This window comes from Mytilus trossulus, unplaced genomic scaffold (genome assembly GCF_036588685.1).
Source record: "Mytilus trossulus isolate FHL-02 unplaced genomic scaffold, PNRI_Mtr1.1.1.hap1 h1tg000164l___fragment_2___debris__unscaffolded, whole genome shotgun sequence".
Classification (NCBI taxonomy): domain Eukaryota; kingdom Metazoa; phylum Mollusca; class Bivalvia; order Mytilida; family Mytilidae; genus Mytilus; species Mytilus trossulus.
The window spans coordinates 668,715-695,949 of record NW_026963305.1 but is presented as its reverse complement, the minus strand read 5'-3'; the positions used below and the strand labels follow the sequence as shown (position 1 = coordinate 695,949).

The following is a 27,235-nucleotide window of genomic DNA, read 5'->3' as shown; positions in this document are numbered from 1 at the left end:
TGCAAAAACCCATTGTAATGGGTGGAACAACGATAAAATCAAAAGTTGAAAAACAGAACCCAAAAACGTGCCAAACATAATAGGTTGACTCTCTAGCAATCATTTTGGCGTTTGTTACAGACAGTCATTGCTTTTGACGGTTATTCGTTCATTGGTAAGGGGGAAACCAGGGTTTTAGTATAGACCACAATATCTGAACGTTGAAAATGACGTAATCAATTCAACTTTCGACCTGGAATTTTTTTTTAACAATGAAGCAATGAAAGAACTTTTTTTTCACAAAAATTTAATATGTGAAAATGGGAATAACAAAAAATAATCTAGACTAAGTGTTGCGTTTCTACAGTCGGTCAGTATATATGCCTGTCCCAAGTCAGGATCCTGTTTTTCAGTGGTTTTCGTTTGTTAGTGTGTTACATATTTGTTTTTCGTTCTTTTTTTTGGACATAATTTTGGCCGTTAGTTTCCTCGTGTGAATTATTTTGCATTTGCCATATCTGGTCCTTTTATAGCATGGGCTTTGCTCATTGTTGAAGGCCGTATGATGACTTATAGTTGTTTAAAATTTCTATGTTATTTGATCTCTTGTGGAGAGTTGTCTCATTGTAAATCATACCACATCTTCTTTTTTTATATCTACATTATATATATAATTATCATACCAATACTGGACACACTGAAATGTCTTCCCTGTTTCAGTATTTATATCAGTGAGTTTATTTCTACTACATGTACAAGCATTACATTAAATTGACAAATCAATTAACATAATGTCAAGGTGAGATAAATCTTTTCATTGCCCTATAATTTCATTCCATGCAACCAATCAATGTACAAAAATTATTATTGCTTAAACATGTTAAAGGGGCACTAGCTATGAGATACATAGAAAATTTAGATTATGACTTTTTTTGTTCAATCATAAATGAAAGTGAGATAGGGAAACGATAATTCGGTATGTGCTGCAAGTATGGTTTAATTTTTTTCAAAATAAACAAAAAAAATCGATTATGAATAAGCCGGAGTGCATAGAGAAAGCATAGAGCAAGCAACGACCATCGTCATGTAGATAACGGACTATATCCTAGAAGATCGTGATATAGTGATTACTGCATGCAAATAAACTCTTTTGATCACTCGGCAAACGAGGCACATGAATTTCTTTAAATAATAAAAAAAAAAAAAAAAAAGATGTGGTATGATTGAGAGAAATCTCTACCAGAGAACAAATGACATAAAAGTTAACAATTATAGGTCACCGTACGGCCCTCAACAATGAATAAAACATATACCGCACAGTAAGCTATAAAAGGTAATGAAATTTAAAATGTACAGGCGGAAACCCGGTTGAAATAGAACAAAAGAATCGAAGCTCTTTGTTAGAGAAGGCGATAAATGCTTACAGTAATGTTACCTATAGAAACAAACAATTTAAAAGTTAATAGAGAATAAATAAAATGAAAGTTTTCTTCTCAATTCCGAAGTGTTTAATTTTTAAAAACACCATTTGCATAAGCTTTCAATTTATCTATTACATAGTTATTCAGTACAATGAGATATCAAGTCGACGACATGGGTATCTATCAAGTTGGATGACAAAAATGCATAACCTCCGATTTTCTTTTAAAAAATTACCACGAACGGAGAACACATCAATCTATTAGTTCAGTAATTTTCGTATCTGCCCTTCCATTATGTGACTCAAGCACAACGACTTTGTGCACTGTTTTTAAACAAATCAGTTGATCAGTGTTTGATTCCGGGGGAGAGATTCTTGCTATTCTCAATATAATAGGAACTTTTTTGGCCATTTACCCGTTTCAACAACGGGATTCAAATATGTTCGTGAATGGACGAGAAGTCGAGTATGCTATTCTCTCATGCACCGCTTGCTTGGATGCATTTATTCTTCTCGAGTGATTTTGCAACTACGACAGCAACCATTTTGAATAAATACGCCACGTATGCACCAGGTATTAATCATCTTCATTAAGATGGAAAACAAGAAAACTTAAAGAAGAATTTGATTTTCGGTTGGGGTGTGGTGGGGGGGGGGGGGGGGTGTAGGGGGTTTGGGGGCAATAGATTTTTTCCCCGGACTAAGTTTTGTTTTCAAAGACAAGTCGACAGCAATTTTTTTCTTTCAATTTTAGCATAACATAAACTGGCAGCTGAGGGTGAAATAAAACTTTTCCAAAAAATCTTTAAAAAAAAAAACGTCCCCCCCCCCTCAGAAAATCAAATAGTTGCTGTCTTATTTCGATTTTGCATATTTTTTTAAATGTTCTTTTTTGGAGATTTTCGTAAGTCACTATGTTTTTTACTTGATTTTGGTAGATTGTTACTACTGAAGAAAAGTTGCTTTTTATACTCAATCCATCAACACCATCACAAGTAAATACATTGGGATCCTATATCAAAAGGTCATTAGAACTGAGGACAGGGGACACTGGAATATTTACTGTAAATGAATGATTGTGTGGTATATGAATTATGATTTTATTGTTTACTGATTTTGAATGTTACAAAATTAATGTTTAAAGTTTATATGGCAAAAGATATTTGAATTGAATTGTTACTTTGAAATCTGAAAGTGGGTTGGGTCGAAGTCCACGGAGGTGTGGCACTGACCCCTCCTGTAACAAGTAAAAAGGATTGGCAAAAGTTAAGAATGGTCAAAAACAGGACTACTTGAAAACTACAAAATTTTAATGGGATTGTGCTGTAAATAGAAATTGACCTGTATTTCTGATAGTGCTAAATCATTGTTCAAGATTGAAAAACATAATTTGTTCCAATTTCATCTTGTCATCTATTTTAATGTATACATTGTATTTTGTATTCGACCTTAAAATCCCACGCAGCAGTGAAATTTTCATTTATGCAATCGGCAACAAATGTACACATTGTGTATCTATAGCACCGTTACGGGTTAAAAGATCAAATACAATGTATACACAATTACACATAGAATTTTATTTAAACAACAAACACGTGTCAAGAATTTAAAATATATTTTCCAACATGCGAGACCTAATTTTTTTATACAAAATCAGCTTAATTGGCAGCAGAGACGGATTTAGCGGGATGACAGAGGGCCTTAGTACCCCTTATTCATATATGTATTTACATTAGAAAAAAACTTATTAATTTGAGAAAAGTGGTTATTTATGTATACCAGAGAAAAGTATAAAGTCCTATAAAAGTAGTTAAGAAAGCGAGATTTTGATTGGATAAAACAATTAATTAAGCATAAGCTGAATTCATTTTAGCATAAGCTAAAATCATTTTAGCATAAGCTAAATTTATTTTAGCATAAGCTAAATTCATTTTAGCATAAGCTAAATTCATTAAGTATATGCTAAAATAAATTTTTATTTAAATATTTATGACCTTGATTCCGCGCCAACATTTATGTATAAGCTAAACAATTCAGCATATGCTAAATTGATTTTGGCTTATGCAAAAATGAATTCAGCTTATGCTAAAATGAATTCAGCTTAAGCTAAAATGAATTTAGCTTATGCTAAAATCATTTTAGCATATGCTAAAATCATTTTAGCATATGCTAAAATATAATATAGCATATGCTAAAATGATTTAAGCATATGCTAAATTAGATATTTATGACCCTAATTCCGCGTCATAGTACTGCCTATGCAAATAATGCCATTTTTTATATTGATATAATCAAACGCCCAAAAATCCGGTTCTTATAATACGACCTAGATCTATTCCAAACTATCCTAAAACAATGAATAAAGACGGTTTGCATCAATTTATAGTGGGAGATATTATGGACATAATTGTGCAAATCGTGATACAAGCATGAAATTTAGTATAAAGATTAACGAAATGATACTTATAAAAAATCCGCTGCTGGCCAGAAAAAAAAATCATTTTTTCAAGATGGCCACCACACATTTTGAAAATGGCGTCATAACAAATTAGCCATTATTTGTTAATCCTTTGAAAGGTGTGTTTTATGTAAAATCCATTATTAGATTTGATAAAAAGCAAATGACAGTTCATAAATAACCACTAGACAATACATCAATGAAACTTTAGGTGACTTCCGGTTTCAAAATGTCGGCAAAAGAGTAAAAAAAAATGATTTTTTTTACTTTCAAGCAATTTTTCAAGGGATTTTAATCCTTGAAAGATGTGTAATGTATAATCCAATGTTAGTTATGATAAAACGTTAAAAATAGCTCCTTAGTACGACAAAACAACACTTAAATGAAGAAAAATAGTGGTTTCCGGTTCCTAATTAGAGGCAAATACGTAGAAAATATTTTAATAATTTTCACCAACTTAACAAATAATAACACAAGCATGAAATACAAACATGAAATTTGGTATAAAGGTGGACTAAATGATAAGTAAAAGGAATCAGGTGCTGGCCATCAAAAATTTCTATTTTTTCAAGATGGCCACCGATCATTTTGCAAATGGCGTCATATCCAGTTGTTATCCTTGAAAGTTGTGTTATAGGTATAATCCAATGTAAGTTTTTATTTAGCGTTTATTACAGTTCCTAAAGTACGAACAATCAACACATAAATGACAAAAAAATTGATTTCCGGTTTCAAAATGGCGGCAAAATTTTGGAAAATGTATTTTTTTTTAAATTTCACCAACTTAACAAGTGATATCACATTCTTTGTTAAGATTAAATGCCTAATTTTGATAGAAAGACAGGTTCGTGATCTTATAATTATCTGACAGTAGCCAATAACAAAACTCGTCCAAGGAAGGACAGAACGGTAGCGTTTACAGTCACCAACACAACTGGATTTTTCGCCTCCTCATTTCAAAAGTTCCCGACAGGAGGATGCTACTTTAACGGCAGCCGAAGAAGTCATTTTTGGTTCCCAACTGTTATCGATTTTTTTTCTTTCATCCAACCCCAGTGTTCATGAATTGGTACATAAATCAGGCTGAGCCCAAACTTATCCTCCTTGATACGCTGCTCTTTGGATGTGCTCCGGGGAAAAAAACTCTTGTAGGCGGAACTACATCACAATGCCGCTGCTACCTGGGTAAAAATTTACATTGTGCCTCGTTAACAGCAAGTTGTGATGTTGTTCTGTCAGATATGATGCAAACTAATGCTTCATTTATGTCCATGTATGTGTCCTTATACTTCAGCAAAGAAATAAGTACGTCCCTTGCATGTTGAAATACTTCCCATGTCATCCAAACTGACTTATTCCTTTAGTGTTATATCCACTGAATGAATGAAAGGAAGAGTAGCTATACGAGGACCAAACGAATTTGATATATCACGTACAGGAAGCTATTAAAAGTCTTCATTCCTGCCAAAACCTTTTCACAGTTTGTTCCACCATATTTTTGAAGTGCTGCAATTCTTAATACTACTGCATCTGTATCGGTGCTACCTTAAATTACCGTCTTACAACAATTTTCATAATCATGCCGATCATGGACAAACAATCGTATATCTGCTTCTCCATGCTTACAAGGGGTAGCTGGAAAGTATCTTTATTAGTCTATACAGAAGCATTTCTGTCGGCAAAAAAATCGTTTCGTTGTCATCTTCATAGAGAAAACTACTCCAGAACCCAACTTTTGTCTTTTCTCAACTAGCCTTTAAATGATTCATTTAGTAAATCTAGCACAATGTCTTCTCTTGAATACTTATCGATGAAAGATTTTATTTAAGATCGTATGACACAATTGCAAAATCATAAAATAGTGCTGCCCTACAAGGTGGCCTGGAATTAGCCATTGCTGCCCCATCAACGGTAAATGCGTCAGAATTTGCATCTGCAAATTGCAAAATGTTTCAAGTGTATCCATTTGCACCGATTGCATACCACTGTTCAAACTGACATCCGAAGGCAAAAACGGAGGAGCAGTTTGTCTTTATGGATTAAGAAATATTCCAAATCAGTTTGTCCACTGCGACAAGAAATAAAAGTCTAGAAAAGATATCTACAAAACGTTTACAGTTTTATTTTACCGACATAATAGGAAGTTGTTCTTTTTGATCTGGTTATAAGAAACCGGTTCTCAATCGTTTTGTATTTGCTTCAAACGATCTTCAAATTATTTGCCTTTGATCTTTTTAAAGAAATCCTTTGTGTTCATTAAGTCGTTCATCTATTATAGAATGCCTCAAACCACTAGATCTTGCAAATTTATCTGATAGTCTATATAGCTACTGACTTCTGGTCCAGCTACCATCAATATGTCTAAGTGAGGTCTTCGGTTAAGCCTATGACAACACATCGCCCTTTACAATTGTATTATTTTGAGTTTTTTGTCTGATCCATTGTGTTATAAGAAAAATATTTGGTGGTCTTACGTACAGTGAAATTATCATTTTCAAAATCAATTGCCATCTGTGGGTGACGTAAGAGAAGGGAAGCCATAACTTGGAAAAGGCCGGTAGCGATCGAGAATATGTTACACGATCAAGACCTAAATGAATACGGTATCATGCTTTATATGGACTGTTTGTACAAAATCTGACTCATGAAATGAGCATACTACCAAATTCACAAAAAGTTTTTATTTTATGATTGAACGCTAGGAATTGAACTGTGGTAGAGATGACTTTATTTTCTTACACCAGTCTATCAAATCATTGAACATCACAGACATGATTATAATTTCTGTGTTTAGCTTTCTTAAGCCGATATATACAATTCAAGCTAAAACACATAGAGTTATCTGATGCGCGTGTCTAGTCCTAGGTACATTTGAACATAAATACAATAATATGCCGTTCTAGGTGTTGCAATAATGGTTTGAGTTAGGACATATGTCTACTTTCACGTAATATACCACCCAGAATTTTATAACAAGTCATTTCAATGTGAAATCCCCCTGACATGTCGATAAATTTATCTTCTTTGTAAAAATCAGGCGATTCCCACTGAATATCCATTACCAAAATTGGCTGATCTGCCGTTACTATTGATGTTTTTCTCGTATTAACTAAATTTTCCGTCTTATCCATCAAATTCCTGATCAATGAAACTGGATGGGCTTGTTTTTAAACAGTGGCATTATAGATTTTACACTTACTTGCTTTTTAGAGTAATGAGATGAACTACGGTTTGCCCTCGTAGTGCATTCAAATGACTCATTATGTCTATAAATAGTTTGCGCATGCGCAAAATTTTGAAATCGTGTCATAACCTTGAAGAATGTTATTAAACCAAATCATAATATCATTGAAAATCCCAAATCACTTATTTTATAGTAAATAGTTAAAATATTTTTTAATGAATTTTGTTTCATTTTTCGCGCATGCGCAAAACCTGTTTATGTTAAATACTCATGTCTAGTGAATTATTCACATGTAAAGAAGGTAGCTACCAAACCTGACAGCTGTTTTTCACTAAAAGAAGGTAAACGAAGTGTTTTCCAGAAAAAAATCAGTATTTTCAAACTGAAAAACAGTCATTTTAGAAAACGACGGTGGCCATCTTGAAAAAATGATTTTTTTTAATGGCCAGCAGTTGTTTCTTTAAAAGTACATAATAATGATGCTTTGTGGTAATTTTCATGCTTGTATCATCATTTGCACAATTCCCTCGATTTTGCCTGCTAATATCTTCCACTATTATATTGACAAGATGGTTTGTCGCGTGTAATCATGCCCTTTATGTAAAATTGACATCTGAGACAAAAGACTTAAACATTTTTTGACACTTCGTTCAAATCATTTCACTTTTTTATAATTTGACATTATTTTTATATTGGCGCATAATATCTAGAGTCGAAACATAAGACGATCCAAAAACAACAACACACAATTGATTTCTAAACATTCAACCCAAGCAGTATTTCGTCCATAATTTTCTTCTTGAATGCATACATAGTCGGGTAAAGAAGACGCGATTCTATGAAATATCTAGTTGTATCTTAGGGGGAGTGGGATTTACTCTTCTCAGATAACTATCAATATTCTATGATCACATAAAATTTTGCTCAAGTTTAGATTAACAGTTTTTATTTATTAAATCGACAGGAATGTAATACAATACTGTCAATGGCAAGTGATTTTCATCTTTCGAAGACCTTTTATGGTTGAAACAACAATCAGATATGTAGGTTACAGGAAGTTCTATGAATTAATATGTTGGTTGGTGTTAAAATTAACGTATAAAGAACAGTTATAAAGTTTATATCAGATGATATAGTGGTACAACATACACCATTTTTCATAATGCAATGTACAACGAAGGCTAGTGATTATAGTTATCGAAGGTACCAGCCCTATTAGAGATTTCCAATAAAATGACTTTACTCGACATAACCGACCTAACTCAACGTATTTCGTCCTATTGCATTGAAGCATGACGGAGGGGAGCATACACTGCCGTCAAGGAGTAGAGTTGAAAATATTCATCACATTCACCGAGCTACACGAAGGACTAGATAGAATACCTATACCATCAATTTTGTCATTGCAACCATATGGTGTTGCAGTTCCCAATTGTTTAATCCAGTGGTCCTCGTTTTGTCTACGGTGATGCGTTGCAAGATTAGGATTGTTAGAGCTATGGTATATTTTTTCGGTAATGCAAACTGTCATAGAAACGATGGAATGATCGGGCTGATTAAAATGCTGGTAAAGAATGTCGTTTGCATTGAGGTTAATGTCTGATCTATGACCGCAAATACGTTTGTTTAGCCTTCCTTTCGTTTCACCGACGTATACTAATCCGCAAAGATAGCAATCTAATCCGTAGACGACATTTATCGATTAACAATTCAGATCATCGTAACTTCTGGTAAAATATGACTTCTTGGTTAAATTGCTAGTGAATTCAGCATCTGTTATTAAAATTTCACAAGTTTTGCAGCTTTTGTCTCACATTTCGAAATGCTACAGTGTTGTTGTGAGTCATCAAAATCCAAAGTGTCTTTAAGGAGAACTGAACATGGTTGTATATGTGAAATATTGCTATCGTCATAAGTATGATGATCTGAATGAGTCATGTTTGAGATACTAGCCATTTCTGGCGATGAGGGGACACCTGTCGTATCAGACGACACCTTGTTCATGGTGACGTCTGTTTCTGACCTTTTTATACTTGGCGACGTCCGATCCAGTATCCTGTTTGATCTTCGTAATTTCATGCAATTATAATTTTTCTACTGGGCGGATGATGTCCTCGGGGACAAAATGTCCACCAGCAGAGACATCGAACCAGTGGTTATAAAAGAGGGACGAAAGATACCAGAGGGAAAGTCAAACTCATAAATCGAAAATAAACCGACAACGCCATGGATAAACATTAAAAAAGAACAAGCAGACAAACAATAGTACACATGACACAACAAATAAAACTAAAGACAAAGCAACACGAACCCCACAAACAACTAGGGGCGATCTCAGATGCTCAAAAAGGGTAAGCAGATCCAGCTCCACATGTGGCACCCGTCGTGACTCTATAATATATATAGATATTAAACATGAACCTTACCTCATCAGATGATTTCAAATATTTAACTGCTTAATAACCAATATTGACTAATATTCCAATCTCAAATTTAAATAAATGAATGTCTCTTGTCATACAAATACAGTGATAAATGGATATGAAGATACGATATCACACTCGAATTTGTAAAAACCAAGATCGTGCGAATTTTAAGCATTGATCCGCATTATCTAAGCGTATTTTTACTGTTATGAAATATCTAATAGAGTATTATTTATTCAGTCATGGAAATGTTTTTATTGATAGCAGATATATAATTGTTTTCTGCAGGACATATAAAAAAGTCAACCGTACATAGAATAGCAATGTTGTGTTCGTGCTGTGATGTATCAAATCAATGACAAATTTACAATTATTGATTGTTAAAGTTTCGTAATTTTCAGCATTACAGACAGGTTTTTTTCTAATAAGTTAACAGTTTCAGAGCAAGTTAAAGTTTTTATCTATTTTTAGCTCACCTGGTCTCTAATTGTCGACATCTTATAAGGATGACACTATAAAACACTGGAGTCAACATACTTAACTTACACAAATATATATAGTACACGATTAAAAAAAAAACACATCGCATTGTACTTGATTTTTCCAAAAATGAAAAAAAAACAATAAACGAAGAATTTCTTCCATATCTCCATTTATTTTAGTATTTCTACATTCATACAAAACAAAAATCAGATATTGTTATTAGACTTTCAAACGTTTGTTATCCACTACAATGTATTATACATATCTATTCTGAATTTAATGAAGTAAAGTAAAACGCAAAAAACAATTTCAAAATTTATCAGCGATTAGATTGCAAGCTTTGTATGCAGTAGCAAGAAACAAAAAAAAAGTCAAACATCAAACAATTTGTGGCAACAAAATTTTCGATATAATGAGTAAGAAGAAATACCTAAACTTCATGTATTGAAATCCAAAACGTGAATTGAGAGAATGGTAAACATATAAGCTAAGCACCGTATGATGGGACCTAATGATCATCACCGTCCAAAAATGAAAAATTAACGATAAGGTACAAAAAGTTGCTCCTATTCTCGTAAGTTTTGAATACAGTTTCCAGTGTTTATCAAATATATATGAATTAAAGAATGGATAGTTATTGTGTTTATGTTTGATATATTTAAAGTAAGTTTGTAGCATATTTTGAAAATTGTTGAGTATTTGACGAAATATATTATCATTAAGATGACGGTTAATGGTGTTGAATATATCGATTAAATAAAATTAGGCAGAGCATTTGTAGATTGGGAGTCCTCATTGAGATCCATAGTATTTTTTTTAATAATTTGTCAAGGAAGAGAGACGAAAGATACCAGAGGGACAGTCAAACTCATAAATCGAAAATAAACTAACAACGCCATGGCTAAACATGAAAAAGACAAACAATAGTACACATGACACAACATAGAAAACTAAAGATTAGGCAACACGAACCCCACCCATAAACTGGGGGTGATCTCAGGTGCTCCGGAAGGGTAAGCAGTTCCTGCTCCACATGTGGCAACCGTCGTGTTGATTATGTGATAACAAATCCGGTAAATAGTCTAATTCGGTAGGTCACGTTCATGAAAGGGAAGGAGATGGTAGTTACGACGTAAGGAACATATCCGATATCATTTGTGAAACGGTTATTCCATAACGGTCAACCAACTCGTTATGGCGCCCGTACAATTAACGAAGGGATGATTTCAACTTCACCATTTGGAACTCTTGGTTTAATAGCTTCCTTGTGAGCATCAACCCTCTATCAAGAAAATCATGATAGGAAATGCAAGCACGGGAATACCGTATCAATTGGGAGATATATATACCCCGTATGCAGGTGCTGCTGGAATGTTGCTACTTAGAAATGGAAAGTTCACAATTGGAAAGCTGAAATCATCTCGTTCGTCGTGAAGTTTTGTTTTCAACCCTCATTTCTAGATGTAAGTCAAGATGTAGTTGATATCTTGCTTTATTTAAAATATAATAACAAACATTGGTCACTGTGGGTTTTTTTCACGCAACGGGTTGATCAAAACTGTCAGATTTTGTATAGATTATGCATGGAAAAACCAAATTTGGGTGATAAAAAAAAAAATACACCATATAATTTCAAGATAGAATATAAGAATATATAGCTCTATTAATATGCTTTTAGATAATAAAAAAATATGGGGTCACGGGACTCGTATTCTTGTTACATAATCAAATAGGTAAATTCACAACACATTCCATTATAAAAGTTACTGTATCGATTTCCACCCCTTAAATCCGAGGTATCTACTCTTATATGGCAAAACTTTAAAAACAATGAAATAAAAATAATCTAATTTTTGAACAAATACTGCCGTAAATATGATATCACACATAATTTTCTATATAAACATGAAAAGTCTTACGCATGAATTACAGACTTCTCTCGAAGTTTGCGAATTTCATTACATATCTAGACCAATTGTTTTCTGCTTTTTTATAAATCCAAGATAGCGGAAGACACCCGAGCTACCTTAAGACGTTTTTTTTTTACTTTTAAAATTTTGACATTAACTTAATTCCTCTAAATATGATAGAAGGTAGGTTTTATGTAAATCTCTACCGTGGTTTTTTAATTGTGAATAGGCACGCTGATATGTACAAAGATCATTTGTACGAACTTATCATAGAAAATCGTCTGTTTTTGTCGATCATTGGACTATAATGTTGTACACGGAAGAATTCATATTATTAGTTAGTTGTAAACAAAGCACTCATAACTATCATATTTCAAGTACAAAGTTGCAATACAAAAACGAATATAAATGGGAACCAATTGTGTCCCCATTCTTCTTGATTGTTCATTTATTCTCAGGCTGACTTCATACAAGAACATCTAAGGACGAAAGAAAAGAAGTTATCAATTTTCTTTTAACTTTACTTTCCGCTATAAAGGTGATGTTCTCTCACTAAATAATTGTGTTCTTTGATTTTACAACTGTCTTGTTTATGAAAGAAATATGATAACAACTAACATCACTTTAAAGCACAACAGCTTTATTCCCGTTATTGTGTAATTAAATATATATTCATAAATGTAAAGTGCATCAGTATCCAATCAATACTATGTATTTTTTATTCTCGTCATAATACAACATTTCTGACATTATTGATATATATTCAAAGGTATGTTAGTGTTCTGACCCATTCTTTTTTTACATACAATTTGATATCTTTACATAGTTATCATGTTTATGCAACGTATAAATATTGTAAAAACTTATCTATACAAAGCCGAAACTCCTCCATTTGTTAAAAACATAAAACGCATGTGTAGTATTCAAACATTTTATTCAAACGTTCACTGTCATGAATGTATACAAGGGTAACCATAGGTCAACATATATTGGGTGATAACTAGGTACCAAATCTAGACTATAGAAGTTGAATTACTGAAGCGATTTAATGTCCGAAGGGGATATTGAAAATAACAATAAAACCACTCTCAGACGAAAAAAAGCAGTCTTTAAAGAGAAACACTTTATTTCGAAGATATACTTTATTCAAATCAATAAAGACGGCATATATTTCAATATTGCATTAACAGTCCAAAAAGAATAAAAAGACAATAAAAGCGACAAAAACCATTGCATTAACAGTCCAAAAAGAATAAAAAGACAATAAAAGCGACAAAAACCAAAAGGGCAATGTTACTTAAGTCGAACGCAAAATAACAACGTCATAGACAAAAACAACTTGATGTCTTAAACAAAATGGCTATCCATATAAAATATCTTTTGTACGAAGTATTTTGAAAAGATTAGAAAAATTACTTGAAATATACAATTTGGTTCATTAATGATTAGATTCAAATACGCTTTACACTCTTTAAACTTCTATGGATGGGAAAGAAAAAGGCAGGAGTAAATATTCTTTATTTACACAAACATATAATCAAACCATTGAAGAATAAGTACACGATAAAAAAAAAGGAGGACGGGGTTGTGTGGAATATATCCGTCGTCATTTGTGAAACACAATGTCGAATTGGTCTATCTTTGAAATATTTAGTCAGAGGACAACATCTATATTAGAATGTGAAGTTAAATGATTATGCTGATTTTCAATTAAAGCTTCTGTATAATGTGAGCCTCATAGATTATGTAGATTGTTTTTGACAAATGATCGTGTAGAATTTATATATAAGGTTTAATGTGTTTAATTGGCTGATTTAAAACGTTCACAACATAGAAAACCAAACTCTTAGCAAAAATTGATGTTTAACTATAAAGTTTATATTTACTTGTTTAAGAAGTTAAACATCCTTCTCATTTGCTTCCCCCCCCTCCCGACAAATGAGACTGTAAAAAATAGGGTCCCCCTTAGTTACTTCCCTTAGCAACGTAGAGTTGATGTTACAGGTGGTTATTAATAAAACATCTTTGGCATTTATTTATTCATTAGAAATAACAGTTGGGTTAGGTGATGATTTATGCAAACACAATTATTGTATGTTCTTTTTCAAACAGTTACTGCTACTACTATTGAATTTTTCGGTTGAATATTCCTAATGAAAGCAAATGATAAATATTACGACAACATATATGAAACAATTTAATTTCTTCAAGTTGTTATTATATATTCGCAAGCTTGTCTATATTATCAGCGCTTTTTTATAGAGCTTTCGTTCTTACCAGGAAACTAGTAAACAAACTATTTTGCAGTGACAACACTGATGTCATCGTTGTAAATGGTGTGCAGATGTTTCCAAAAATAAGTGTGTCAGTAACTATATGCATGGATAACACATGACAATTTGATTATCAACAATAATGCACAACCAAGCTCGTGTTTACTTTATGCAGACTCTATCCCAAAGTTCGATTTGTGGTAGACGACAAAATTCAATGAGAGCATATGTGTTAACCCCGGTTCAAATGTGGTATAGTTGCTCGTTGTGTGTGTTGCATTTTCGTGTTGTGCTTTTGTTTTGTCATATTTCTCCTCTTATATTTGATGTTTTTCTCTCAGTTTTAGTTTGTAACCCAGATTTGTTTTTCCTCAATTTATTAATGAATTTTGAACAGTGTTATACTACTGTTGCATTTATTGTGCATTTTTTTTCATGTCATGTGGATTTTTTTTAGGGGGGTACCTTTTGTTATTGTGTTGCATGTCATTCTCTGATGTTTATCTTTTTATTTCTTCATGAGATTGAACTTTTGTCTGAACAAGGTAACATTTTTGAATAATTAGATTTTGGATGTAATGTGTCTTCTAATTGGCTGATGTTGTTTTGTTTATCTACTAAAAATATAATGTGTTCATGTGACCGTTGCGTGATCAACGGGTTTTTTTTATAAATTTCGTCGATTTAAAATGGAATTCAGAGGTAAATTATAAGGAATGAATAAAAAAAAATGGTCATTAGTTTTTGAAGGAATTTCTTCATTTTGAGAAATGACAGTAATATTTTTTCTTTCTATTCAAAATAAAATAAAAAAAGTGTGGTGTGCACACTTAATTTTAAACCGCTACGGCGATTATTCAGTGTGCTTAATATTTTTGAAGGTATGTCTGAATAGACAGAAAAAATATTACAGTCCTTCCTTAAATAAAGAAATTCCTTCAAATTTTAATGAACATTTTTTATAGAGAAAATAATTAACGTTTTGATTTCTTATTAGATATATGATATATAAGTTTTAAAAGTAACTTGTTAAACGCATGATAACGGTCAATTGCTAAACAGTTCCATTTTTTGTCACCAAAATAATGAAATTACATCTCGACTCCACTGCTCAATTGAAATCCTTCTTTTGTTTGATTTAAGTTAATCTTTTCAAATTTTGACCTTACTCTTTATAAAATATAAGCTTAAAAATTTGGAACAAAACGAAGTGTTAAATATACGTTGTTAAACATTGTCAAATGCACAAAAAGGCTTATCGCTGACCATCTTAACAAACCAAGCATTGTATCTGCTATATAAATTTATTAAAATAACATGTAAATATTACATCAAACTATTGAGTTTCACTTTTAAAGCTTTAATTTGGAGAAAGCTTCTATATCAAGCCGAATAATTTCCTTTTCCGAACGTTTTGTCTAAATTATCGATATATCTTTTTGCTTTCATTTGTACGTTGTATGGAACTTTTGCACTGCAGTTATATTTTAGCCATTTATATCTTCCTTGTGGTATACTATAGCTTCTCCCAGTGATTTGTAAGTTTTCAATTTCGAAATCTATGTCTTTTTCTTGTTTTTGCCAATAAAGGGATAGTATTATGGGGTCGATAGTAGAGTCATGTGGATTTCTTGGTCGAATACTCTGCAATGCATCTTTCTCGTATGGAGCAATAAAGTTAATGTGTGTATCCAAACTGTACTTTTTTTCCATGCAAGCTAGAAATAGTGTATCTAATGTTTTCTGAAGACGTTTTGCATATGTTTGTATATCTCTATCTGGTAGGTACTGGTAAGCTCGTAGGAATTTATATGACCTCGCCTTTGGAATAAAATTGTTGCCTTCTGTAGACAGTTGATCACTTAATTCCTGTAGTCGTAATTTGATGGATTCAATCTTTAGTTGTTTGATAAATGGGGACACTACTTCTGCTTCATATCTGACATGGTGTATAGCATATATGTCATCCTCATCTGTTATATCGAGGAACTTGGTATCCTTGTTATATTTTGTTCCAATATCTTTTAAGATGCAGTTCACACTTTCATCGATTCTTGTTTGCTTTATTTTTGAAGCAGCTTCATCTATATAGTAGTTGATTTCATCTTCAACCCTTGTCTTATACTCAGGTAGTAATTTATTCTCTTCTAGGAGTCTATAATAAAATATATATATATAGCGCGAGGGAAAAACTTTTCAATATTTGTGAAATCTGTTTATGAAAACTTTTTTGATTGACGTCTTCACGTCTTCAGGTTCTAATTTACCCTTAGCTCTAGGTTGGATTTTTTTATGGCAATTGTACTCTTGAATGTACATCTAATAACAATTTTCAGCATAAACAAATTCTTAAAGTATTTTCTTTTCATTTATAACTGGTCAGTACTTACCACTATGATTACTTTTTGGTCTTTTATAAACTCAAAGCAAAAGTAACTTTTGTCCTTGTGTTATGTCAATTAACAAGTTAATCAGAATAGTATAGACATGCTACAAACATATCAGCCTTATCTTAGTGGTTATTGTCTGTTGATGTGTTCTATTTGAGATATTTGTTTCTCGTATTTCACCAGTCATGATGGGGCGTGCTGTTAAGTGTGAACCATGGCTATGTGTAAAAGGTCGTACTTACACCAATATTCGCTCACGTTTACACTTTGTGACTTGATAAGGGTTTTTTCTATTGTCACTCATACCATATCTCGTCATTATTAGAATTATAGTAAACTAAATACATCAACAAAGATCCTGATTTAACGCTATGCTGACATATAACTAAATGACTGTGACATTAAAGGTAATTGTTTTCGTTTATCTATTATGGCGATGTCGTTTTAAATAGTTCTCATATATCTGAACAATATTGTTTCGAGTCATTTCCAGTCTTTCATTAACCTTTTAGATTTATGCACTGCGGTAAATATAAAATGCCACAGACACTTCACTTCCCGTCAATTAGGATCTGCAAGGCTATGTTCAGATTATTTACGTATTTGTTCACAAAACAACACACTGATTATATAAATGTTTCAGAACAGTTCTTTATTGATTAAACAGTACTTCATTGACCTATTTCGAAAAAAATAATCTAAAGACTGACACAAAGCTGTATGATTTATTTTTCCGACTTTACAGATGCCGATAAAATCAAAATGACCGTGACGCACTTAATTCAATTACTCAAGTAGGCGAACGAACGGCAGTGGTATAAGGCAATTGTAATATGAAAAATGTTATCAAAATAGATATAAAAAAAATCAAAGTGACCACCTTTTCTGATTATTATACACTGTAGGTATTAAGGCTGTGACGTCATTACTAGCGTACTCAATCATCTCAGCTGTTAACGGTCTCCTAGCCCATAGCTCCCCATCTTCATTTGTCCATTTCACCTATTACATAGACACAGTTTTAGAGCCCTATTTTCCTATAGTCCTACTATAAAGGTTGTTCAAAATGCTTTTACTGAATACAAACTCATACCTTTGTCTCTTCGGGACTCTGTTCCCTTAAAACAATTTCCGTATAGAGGGTATGTAATTAAGCCGAACAACACAATGTCATATATTATATAATGATCAAATAAAGGCAATAGTAGTATACCGATGTTCAAAATCTATTCAAAATACACTTGATTATGATATTGCCATTGAAATTTAGGTTTTGTATGTAAAAATTAATCTTGCGTTAATTCTATTTCCTTTTGTATCTTTTTACATTTTCTTTCTTTCAATATTGTTTTGCATTGCATTTTTAAATTCAAGTATACAAACCTTTAATTTGTCTTTCTGATCTAGTGATTGCGGATTATCACTGTACTTTTGACATATATCGCTTAATTTCAAAGTAGGAGGAAATATTTGTCCCTTGTTTTCCGAAATGATAAGATCAGCCACCTAAAATATCCATTATCAATTACAAGTTTCAAGAAACATGCATCGTGCACACAGATAGGTTTGCCTTTTTTAATTCTGATTCATATTCCGAGAATAATTGTTGTGCAAGACATACTGTCCTAAGCCATTTATAATACGCAGTTGTGTATAGTCTGCACACCTTCTTATTCCCTTAAAACTATGAAACAAAAATATTAAAAAGAAAAAATAAATAAAATATAAAGGGTTTGACCACTGTAAACATCATGTGATAGGGACCTCTTAATTAACGTTTTTCATCTTCATTTAAGTCTATTTTTAAAAAAGTATTATTTTTTTGTTTTAATCTGTGATCATTATATTAAACACCTGTCAAAAGCTGGTATTATTATTTAACTGTTATATATCCGTACTTAATTCTCAACTATCACTTTTGATTACTCACTCAGAACGTCACACCTTTACTTTTAATATTAAATTATGAAGAGAAAAAAATTAAATGTTTTTTTTTAATAATATAATAAACATCTCCGATGAACATAAATGAAGAAAAACGGTAAATAAAACATTTTTTTTTTTTATATTTAATCCAAAAACCGTATTAAATTGTGTAAAATTCGAATCCTAGATGAATTTGGCTATTTATTTTAGGTGTTTTTGACATATAGCTCTTCAACGATTGTCGGTACTTATACATCTTTGGATTTCAAATGTTTGGCTTTGAGCGTTCCTGATGAAGGTAAATCTAGAAAAGCGCTTCGGATGCAATAAGTTATTTAACGTGTTGTTTTCCATTTTGTACCAACTACATAACTTATGTAAAAAAAACAAAATGTGGACTATACACGACCAATCTCAATGTTGAAAAGTTATTTAAATAATGTCTATCAAACAAATTTAATGAAGACGTACTATGTTGGTGTTGGTGACTAAATCGCTTACAGCAACGAATTCAATATTTGAAGTTTTATCTTAAATTTCGTTAAACTTTTCAGTTACTTCATCAGGCTCCATATAATCGCATACGTGGTCTCGTTGTAGCTTTCTCGCCTCAAGGTTGGAGGTGAAAAATCTGAATCAAAGTGTCTTGAAAATATGTAATATGTGCTTCTTTGATGATATTTTTCAGGTGGTAGGAGAAAAAAATACTTGTCTGGTAGTACGTTTTAGTATAAAATAACATTAAGAATGTGAAAAGGTTGGGTGTCTTTCTGCAAACTATTAACATGTAAACTAACACTTTCAATATCAGCCAGATGTTATCGAGTAAGAACAAAGAAAATTTATTAATATCGTAAACCTTTTAATATTTTAAATCTTATTATACCAATATGATAAATTGATATTGCAAGTGTACTTAACTTTTTATACTGTAACTTGTAAGTTGTGTCTAATACTGTATTAAGTAATTTCACATGTTTCATCTTGAAATGTGTAAAAATACGTGTGTTCTGCTTCATCTGCACCATAAAACGTCGCGTTTATTTAACATACCTGTGTGTCAAACACATTCGTCAGCTTTATTCCAAACTGGTGTTATAATGCAGCACTGTCACCTGAACATGAGTGTATAACCTAACGACAGTAGAGTCACATAAAAAAACTCATTAATATGTGGATATTATTATCATGATATAAAATATAATAGTGAGGCGGAAGATCCTTATTTCAAACTCATAAGTCGATGATAACACTAGGGCTAAATAAGAATACGGCCAATTACAAACACCAACTCATTTCAAACTCATAAGTCAATGATAACACCTGTGCTAAATAAGAAAATTCGGCCAATCACAAACACCAAAGACATTCTCCAAACTTGCAACTTTTTTTTATATGAGCCCGCTTTCAGACAGTACTTGCAACCTTAGGCGTTACTGTTTTACCGATCAATCAGTGGTCATCGATCAGTCACCGATCAGTCAAGTTCGCGTCAAACTCGTGTCAGCAATCCGTCAGACTTATAGTAAAAGTAATTGACTGATCGGACTGATCGGACGGATAGTACCGATCGACCTTGCTGACGGATTAAACTTTAATACGTCACATGACAAACTAACACAAATTACGGAATCTCAGTTTCGTTTAGTTTAATTAAAATGGCTACCCGTGAAATACGAACGTTCAAGTACAACTGATACATTATTTATTAATTATTTTACATAGTTTTATGAAATGACATGGAAAAAACAGTACAGATAAAAACCTAAATTAGAATATTATTATTTAAGAATGGTCTTTTCCGTTTTCATTTAGGTTATGATGTTTTCAAACCTGGCGAGTTCTAAAACTGTGTCTATATCGCGATTTTGATTTTATTATTTTCTAACACTCGGGAAAACGAAATGAAAGGATCAGTTTATGAAAATTTTAGTCTATTATTTTCAATATTTTAAATTTATGTATCCTTATCATTATAACATTCTGTAAAAAAATGTTGATCACAATGACGGCCTTTCTATATTCTTGTCACAATCGAAACAATAAATTACCAAAAATTTTGGGTTTTTTTAAACAAGAAATATGAATAATTATGAACAATGCAAACAACATTTCATTATATTTTACTTCCAGTCTTTTTTGCCTTATTGAAAAACATAACCATTCTAAAAAAAAATAGTACAAAAACCCAAAGGCGGTCAATATATTCCATAAAAATGGAGAATAATTTCATGTTTGTTCAACAAACACAAAACTTTAAGCAGATTTATTCTTGAATATCCCCGTTGTGTACAAAGTACCTACATATGAAATAACAGCTCATTGCAATTGTAGTTACAATATTTTCAAATATAAGGGAAAATGTTTGCATTTTAGGCAACGCATACAACAATTTAGTATCTTTTCCCTTGAAGATTGCATATATTATGAAGAACAGACAATCTTGATGTTCAAAAAGTACTGAAATAATATGACGGACAGAAAGTCACAGGACAAAAAGTCACAGGACATAAAGTCACAAATTTGGTAGGACAAAAAGTCACAAATAAATTGTTGACAATTGTTTGAATATGTAAGAGAAATATCTTGAAAGATTTACTTTTAAATACATATCTTCATATTAAAGTTTAGATAATGTGTCATTATACTTGAAATATAAAGATTTATTTAATTTCAATCGTGCAAAAGAAAGATTTCTTTGCACCATGAAGCCATTTTTAGGGCCGAGCCACTTTGACATTTTGTTTTTTCAACAATTATTTAATCATCTCTGATATCTTTTTGATACACTTTGTTTACAAAGTTGGTTTGTATACAATAGTTCAAGAAAAATACAAAAATATTTGTGTGTATATAAACGTGTTTTATTCTAAGAAAATAATCAGAAAAAATGATTTGGGACTTTTTGTCCTGTGACTTTTTGTCAGAGACTTTTTGTCTATGACTTTTTATCCTGTGACTTTCTGTCCTACATTCAAAAATTTGTATCAAAATAAAGTATTATCTTCATTTATTTCCACAAAAATAGAAGTTTGAGTTTTTTAATTCTCATTATATCTCAATTCTAATTAAAAGACTTGTCTCGAGATGTTAAAAAATAACTGATTTCAAATAAAATAGTATCATTTTTAATAAAAAGAAGAACAATTTTGGTTATTTTAAATAATGCGAATAAAATTTTTGTATGATTTCTCTGAGATTCTTAAATTTTATGAAAAAAAACTATCTATTCTAAACTATATACAGTAAACAAAATCAAATTGTGGTCAATAATTTCCATTCAAATGAAGAAATGATTGATATCTGATTCAACAAAATCAAAAATAAAAGATACTTATCCTTCAAATATTTAACTTTATACAAAACTATTCATAAAAAGGAATTAATAACAATTGATTGCAATTGAAATAACAATATTTTCAAATATGAGAAGAAATATTTGCATTTTAGGCAACGCGTTCAAAAATTCAATATCTTGTTCCTTAAAGTAAACATAATTTATGAAGAAAAAACAATCATGATGAACAAAAAGTACTGAAATCATATGGCGGTTAATAATTTATATTAAAAAAAATCAATATCTGCGCATGCATTCTAATTCCGCAAAAATAAAAATTTAAGTATTTTAATTCTTATTATATATTTCAATTTTAATTAAAAGACTTGTCTTGAGATTTAAAAATAACTGATTTCCAATAAAAAAAAAAGTATCCTTTTTGATAATATCAAGAAAAGTTTTGGTAATTTTAAACAATTATAAACAAAATTTTAGTATGATTTTTCTGACATTCCTTTTATTCTATGAAAAACAACCTACTCTAAACTATAAAAAGTACAAAAATCCAATCGCGGTCAATAATTTCAGTAAAATGAAGAAATATTTGTAGTTTAGGCAACGCGTACGAAATTTAGTATCTTTTACATTAAAGAAGGCATATTTTATGAAAAAAAGGTACTGAAAAAATATAGCGGTTAATAATTTGTATCAAAATAAAGTAATATCTGCATTCCTATTTCACAAAAATAAAAATTTAAGTAATTTAATTCTTATTATAGCTCAATTCTAGTTAAAAGACTTGTCTTGCGATGTTAAAAATCATTTTTAATAAAATCAAGAATAGTTTGGGTAATTTTGAAACAATTGAGAACAAAATTTCGGTATGATTTTTTTGACATTCCTGTAAATCTATGAAGAAAAAACGTACTCTAAACTTTAAAAAGTAAAAAAATCCAATTACGGTCACTAATTTCAGAAAAAAAAGAAATATTTGCATTTTAGACAATGCGAACGAAAATTTAGTATCTTTTTCCTTAAAGTAAGCATATATTATGAAGAACAGACAATCTTGATGTACAAAAAGTACTGAAACCATTTGGCGGTTAATAATTTGTAGGTTATTTGACTTATCTAACGGATCCTATGGGTCACCGATCACCGATCACTCATCAATCAGTCAAACATCCGTCACCGATCATTCACCAATCAGTCAAGTTCACGTCAAACAGTAACACCTAAGGCTGCAAGTACTGTACCGGAAAATTATTAAAAAGACGTTTATTTTTTTTTTCAATTCGCGCTTCTCTTTAAAGTTGAGTTTTCACTAATAATTCAAAGTTACCTAACTTTATTGAACGCATATATATATATCAAATCAAAGCTTAAAATGTAGAATGAAATTCAATAGGCCTGATATCTCTTATGAAATCATTTAGGTGACACACTATAAAGACATGACTAAACTTTACAAATGATGTTTAGATCAAAATGACCGTTTAAGATTAAAAAAGTCAACTACTAATACTGGTTCAATTAATTATAAATGTTCGTTTAAAAACAACAAAGTAACATCACCAATTAAGTAATTGATCTTCATATGAAAAGAGATTGAAAAAAATAGTAATACGTCTTAAAAACATTCGTTTACCTTCACTAACTTCTCCGATTGTAAAACATCTTTCAGATTCCCTTTCCTTAAGATTTCTTTATTTGTTGCAATATCAAAAAGATAAACCTTTTCATCCACAGTCCCGATCTGTAACAAGGTCAGGGGACCCTCTTTTCCCAAGTTGATGCCCTCAGCATCCAACGCTATAAAGTCCAACTTTAATAAGTGTTCCACGATAGGCAAACATGTATCCGTGTCTGTAACTATCTCTACATTATTACTGGAGGCCATGACTCAATTCTTAAACGACAATAATGCGTTCAAGTCATATGAAACCAGTTTCAAAATATTTTAATATTAAGGCAGTTATTAAACCAACGCAAGCATATATACAAAACTAATTCCTATATGCACGTTTCTCACATTTATCACGAATCTATGACGTATAATCGACGCAAAATATTTCATTATGTTAATGTTGATCGAAGGCGCATTAACTTTTGATTTAATTGCCGAAGTTTAATGTACCGTGACATCCATCAACACAGAAGCAGGTACAAATAAAGGGAGTTGGAAGAGCGATTTATTTTTCTATCCCATATGTGGATAATAAACTATATTCAGCAGCTGTTGTTTAAAGATTTTTACTTTTACTTAGAATCAGTTACTATAAATAGTAACCTTCCAGTGCATGTATGTTAACATATCATCTATCATCATGGTGTTTTCTTGCACTTTCGCTGTACGGGGGCCGAACGTTTAACCCCAGTTTTCGTATTTAAGGTCGCTGCAGACGTAAATATCGCCAAATTAGTTTAAGGGGAATAAATTAATCGCAGTTAGTTTCTGACAATATACTGGTTATCATTTCACTAGAAAGTACACTTGTTCTTTGATACAGCTTATCTTTCTAGATTTTCAAGATTTTTGAATAAATTTTAAGTTTCGTATGACTTTATTTAATGTTATTAATCGTGCAAGTAGTAAACCTGTTTTAATTTGAGTGTGTCAACCAACATCAAATTCTCTTAAGACAATGATATAAAAACTAATCACTGACCCATTGTATATTTTTGTACTTGAGCGTCACTGATGAGTCTTACGTAAACAAAACGAGCATCTGGCGTTCTAAATTATAATCTTGGTACCTTTGATAGCTATTCTTTGTACCAGCTGTTTTTGTCGATCTTGTAAATTTTGTATCAACCGGGATTAAAAACTCGTATGGACACAAAATATGTCAAGGAAACTTTGAAGATATATTATCTGGCCTAGAAATGACAGAAGAACGAAAATGAAAAGTATGTCCATTGAAATAGATGACAAGGCAGGAAATATTTGTACTATTTCTAATATAGTGTATAAACGTCTTAAATGTATCAATCATTTGATCCTAAAAATTAAGGGGGTAAAATGTGTTTACACATAAAGAGACACTAGCTATCAAATTCATGTTCACCGATTTTAACCAAATTCTCATATTTGATTTATAACAATGTAAAACCTTAATTCAAACTATTCCAAGTCTCAAATGAACAATTTACAGGATACGGGTATGAAAATACATAGCTTCGTTTAGTGTGTATTTTAGTCTGTACACCATCTAATTAACTATCGAGTTGACCTCTAAAGACATCCGATGACTATATAAGCATAAATACAAAGTATTGTGAGTTCGGATGTTTATAATTTCTTAAATCATTTAAAAAAAATTGGTACACACTTTTATCAGCATTTTTGAACAAACTTGTAGAAAAAAATGGGGACAAATCTCTCTCAATTATATTTTATGTTTGAATTACTATATTTAAACAAAAGGATAGTATATGATAAAGATAAGACAACAAGAAGGAAACTTGTTATTTCAGATGGTTACTAATTAGAACTTGTTATAATGGAAAGAGTCTCATTTTGGCCACCAGTATCATCCATTTGCAGTAATCATTGTCTAACCAATATAATATTTCAAGTCTATTTTGAGCTTCAATACATTGAAATAATGTTTTTAACAAAAGAGTTTTCTTTGCCTGAAATAGATCATAGAATAACAAATAAGTGAAGTAGAAGTCAGTAGAGCATTTTTGTGGAATATTCATGATTCGTTTTTACTTGTCTGGTTTTGGTTTTAAATCGGTTGAATCAGATACCTTGTTTACAGTTTACAACAAACGATGGAAATTACTGGTCATCGTGAGTAATGTAAATTGAATATAAGAAAGTTTAATAATTTATACAAAAATGTGATACATGACATATTACACCAGTGTTCATCAAAATTGTCTATAAAGTATTTGCTTTAATATTTGAAAATAAAAAAAAGAAACTCACCTTTGCAGATAATTCCAAATATTTAACTAAATTTCGCAATATATTTTACTAATTTTGGAACGTAGTTCAATCTCCAGTTTGGGAAAAAAATATGTCTTCTCGAAAATTCTATAATTGAAGTATTTAAGACTGACTTTTTGCAACATGTGTGCAGTTTCACAACGAAATCAATTATGTATTTATGCAGATTAAATGCTTAACTTATACTTGTTGTACGATTTAATGTAATGTAATAAATAAATATATTAATTACGGATAGGTGCATCGGTATGCAAACAGCATTACATTCTTTCATTCATATTAAAATTTATTTTCTTTTTCCCATTTTGCTTATCCATACAATTGAGAATTTATGTTTAAACTTAATCTTTAAAATAAATCAAATTATGAGCATCTTCTCATATCTTCAAATAAAAGAAAACATTAATAAGACAGTGTCACGAACAATCTAGGATTTGTTTATCCTTGTCATGTTTTCTCTATGCTTATGATGTATTGACGCTAAATAAGAGAGCCGTGGTGTAGTGGTTAGTGCATCGGACTTCTAACACAAAGGTTTCTGGTTCGATTACCGTTTGGGTTGAAAATTTCAGGAACGCAATTTTCGGCTCTCCTTTGACACCATTTGCGAGTATGACCTTAAGGAAACGATGATAGCCCGTCGGAAGGGGACGATAAATGGCTGACCTGTGTTAAGAGAGAGCAATATCTCTTGCAAGTTAAAGACACCCTTGTAGATTTCGAAAAAGAGTAAGCTAATGCCGCTACAATGCTGCACTCGCACCCGCAAAGTGGAAAGAGATTAATATAAGTTGCAAAACTTGTTTCCCAATCCACTATAAAATAAATATGTTTTAACTAAATAAATTTTATTCATATTTTCGTCTGTAGTTACAGGTAAATTACGAGTGCCACATGGAGATCCGGACCGGCTTACCCTTCCGGATCACCTGATATCACATCAGTTTTTGGTTGGGTACGTGTTGCTTAGTCTTCAATTTTCCATTTAGTGTTTTGTTTACCATTGTTTGTCCGTTTAGCTGTTTCTTTGTTAGCCATGGTGTTGTCAGCTTATTTTTATTATTTATAAGTTTGCATGTAAATCAGGACTCTTCCGTCACTCTTTTTAGAAGAAGTTGCCACTGCTGGTGGACGTTTCGTCCCCGAGGGTATCACAAGCACAGTAGTCAACACTTCGTTGTTGACATGAATATCAATGATGTAGTCATATTTACAAACTTCATGTTTACAAAACTTTGAATTTCTTCGAAAAACTAAGGATTTTCTTATCCCAAGCATACACCACTGGGTCGATGCCTCTGCTGGTGGACGTTTTCTTATCCTAGGCATAGATTACCTTAGCCGTATTTGGCACAACTTTTTGGAATTTTGGATCCTCAATGCTCTTCAATTTTTACTTGTTTGGCTTGATAAATATTTTGATATGAGTGTCACTGATGAGTCTTACGTAGACGAAACGCGCGTCTGGCGTGCAATCCTGGTACCTTTGATAACTATTTACACCACTGGGTCGATGCTACTGCTGGTGGACGTTTCGTCCCCAAGGGTATC

The 27,235-nt window shown here is 31.6% G+C and overlaps 1 protein-coding gene across 1 annotated transcript; it reads right to left on the bottom strand.

The window, feature by feature from the left end:
- Positions 1-15,516: 15,516 nt before the first annotated feature.
- On the bottom strand, positions 15,517-16,842 carry LOC134700592 (uncharacterized). The gene is made up of 2 exons (XM_063561970.1): positions 16,766-16,842; positions 15,517-16,288 (listed from the first exon to the last, which is right to left on the bottom strand). The coding sequence occupies exons 1-2, from the start codon at positions 16,840-16,842 to the stop codon at positions 15,517-15,519; spliced, it is 849 nt and encodes a 282-aa protein (XP_063418040.1).
- Positions 16,843-27,235: the final 10,393 nt, after the last annotated feature.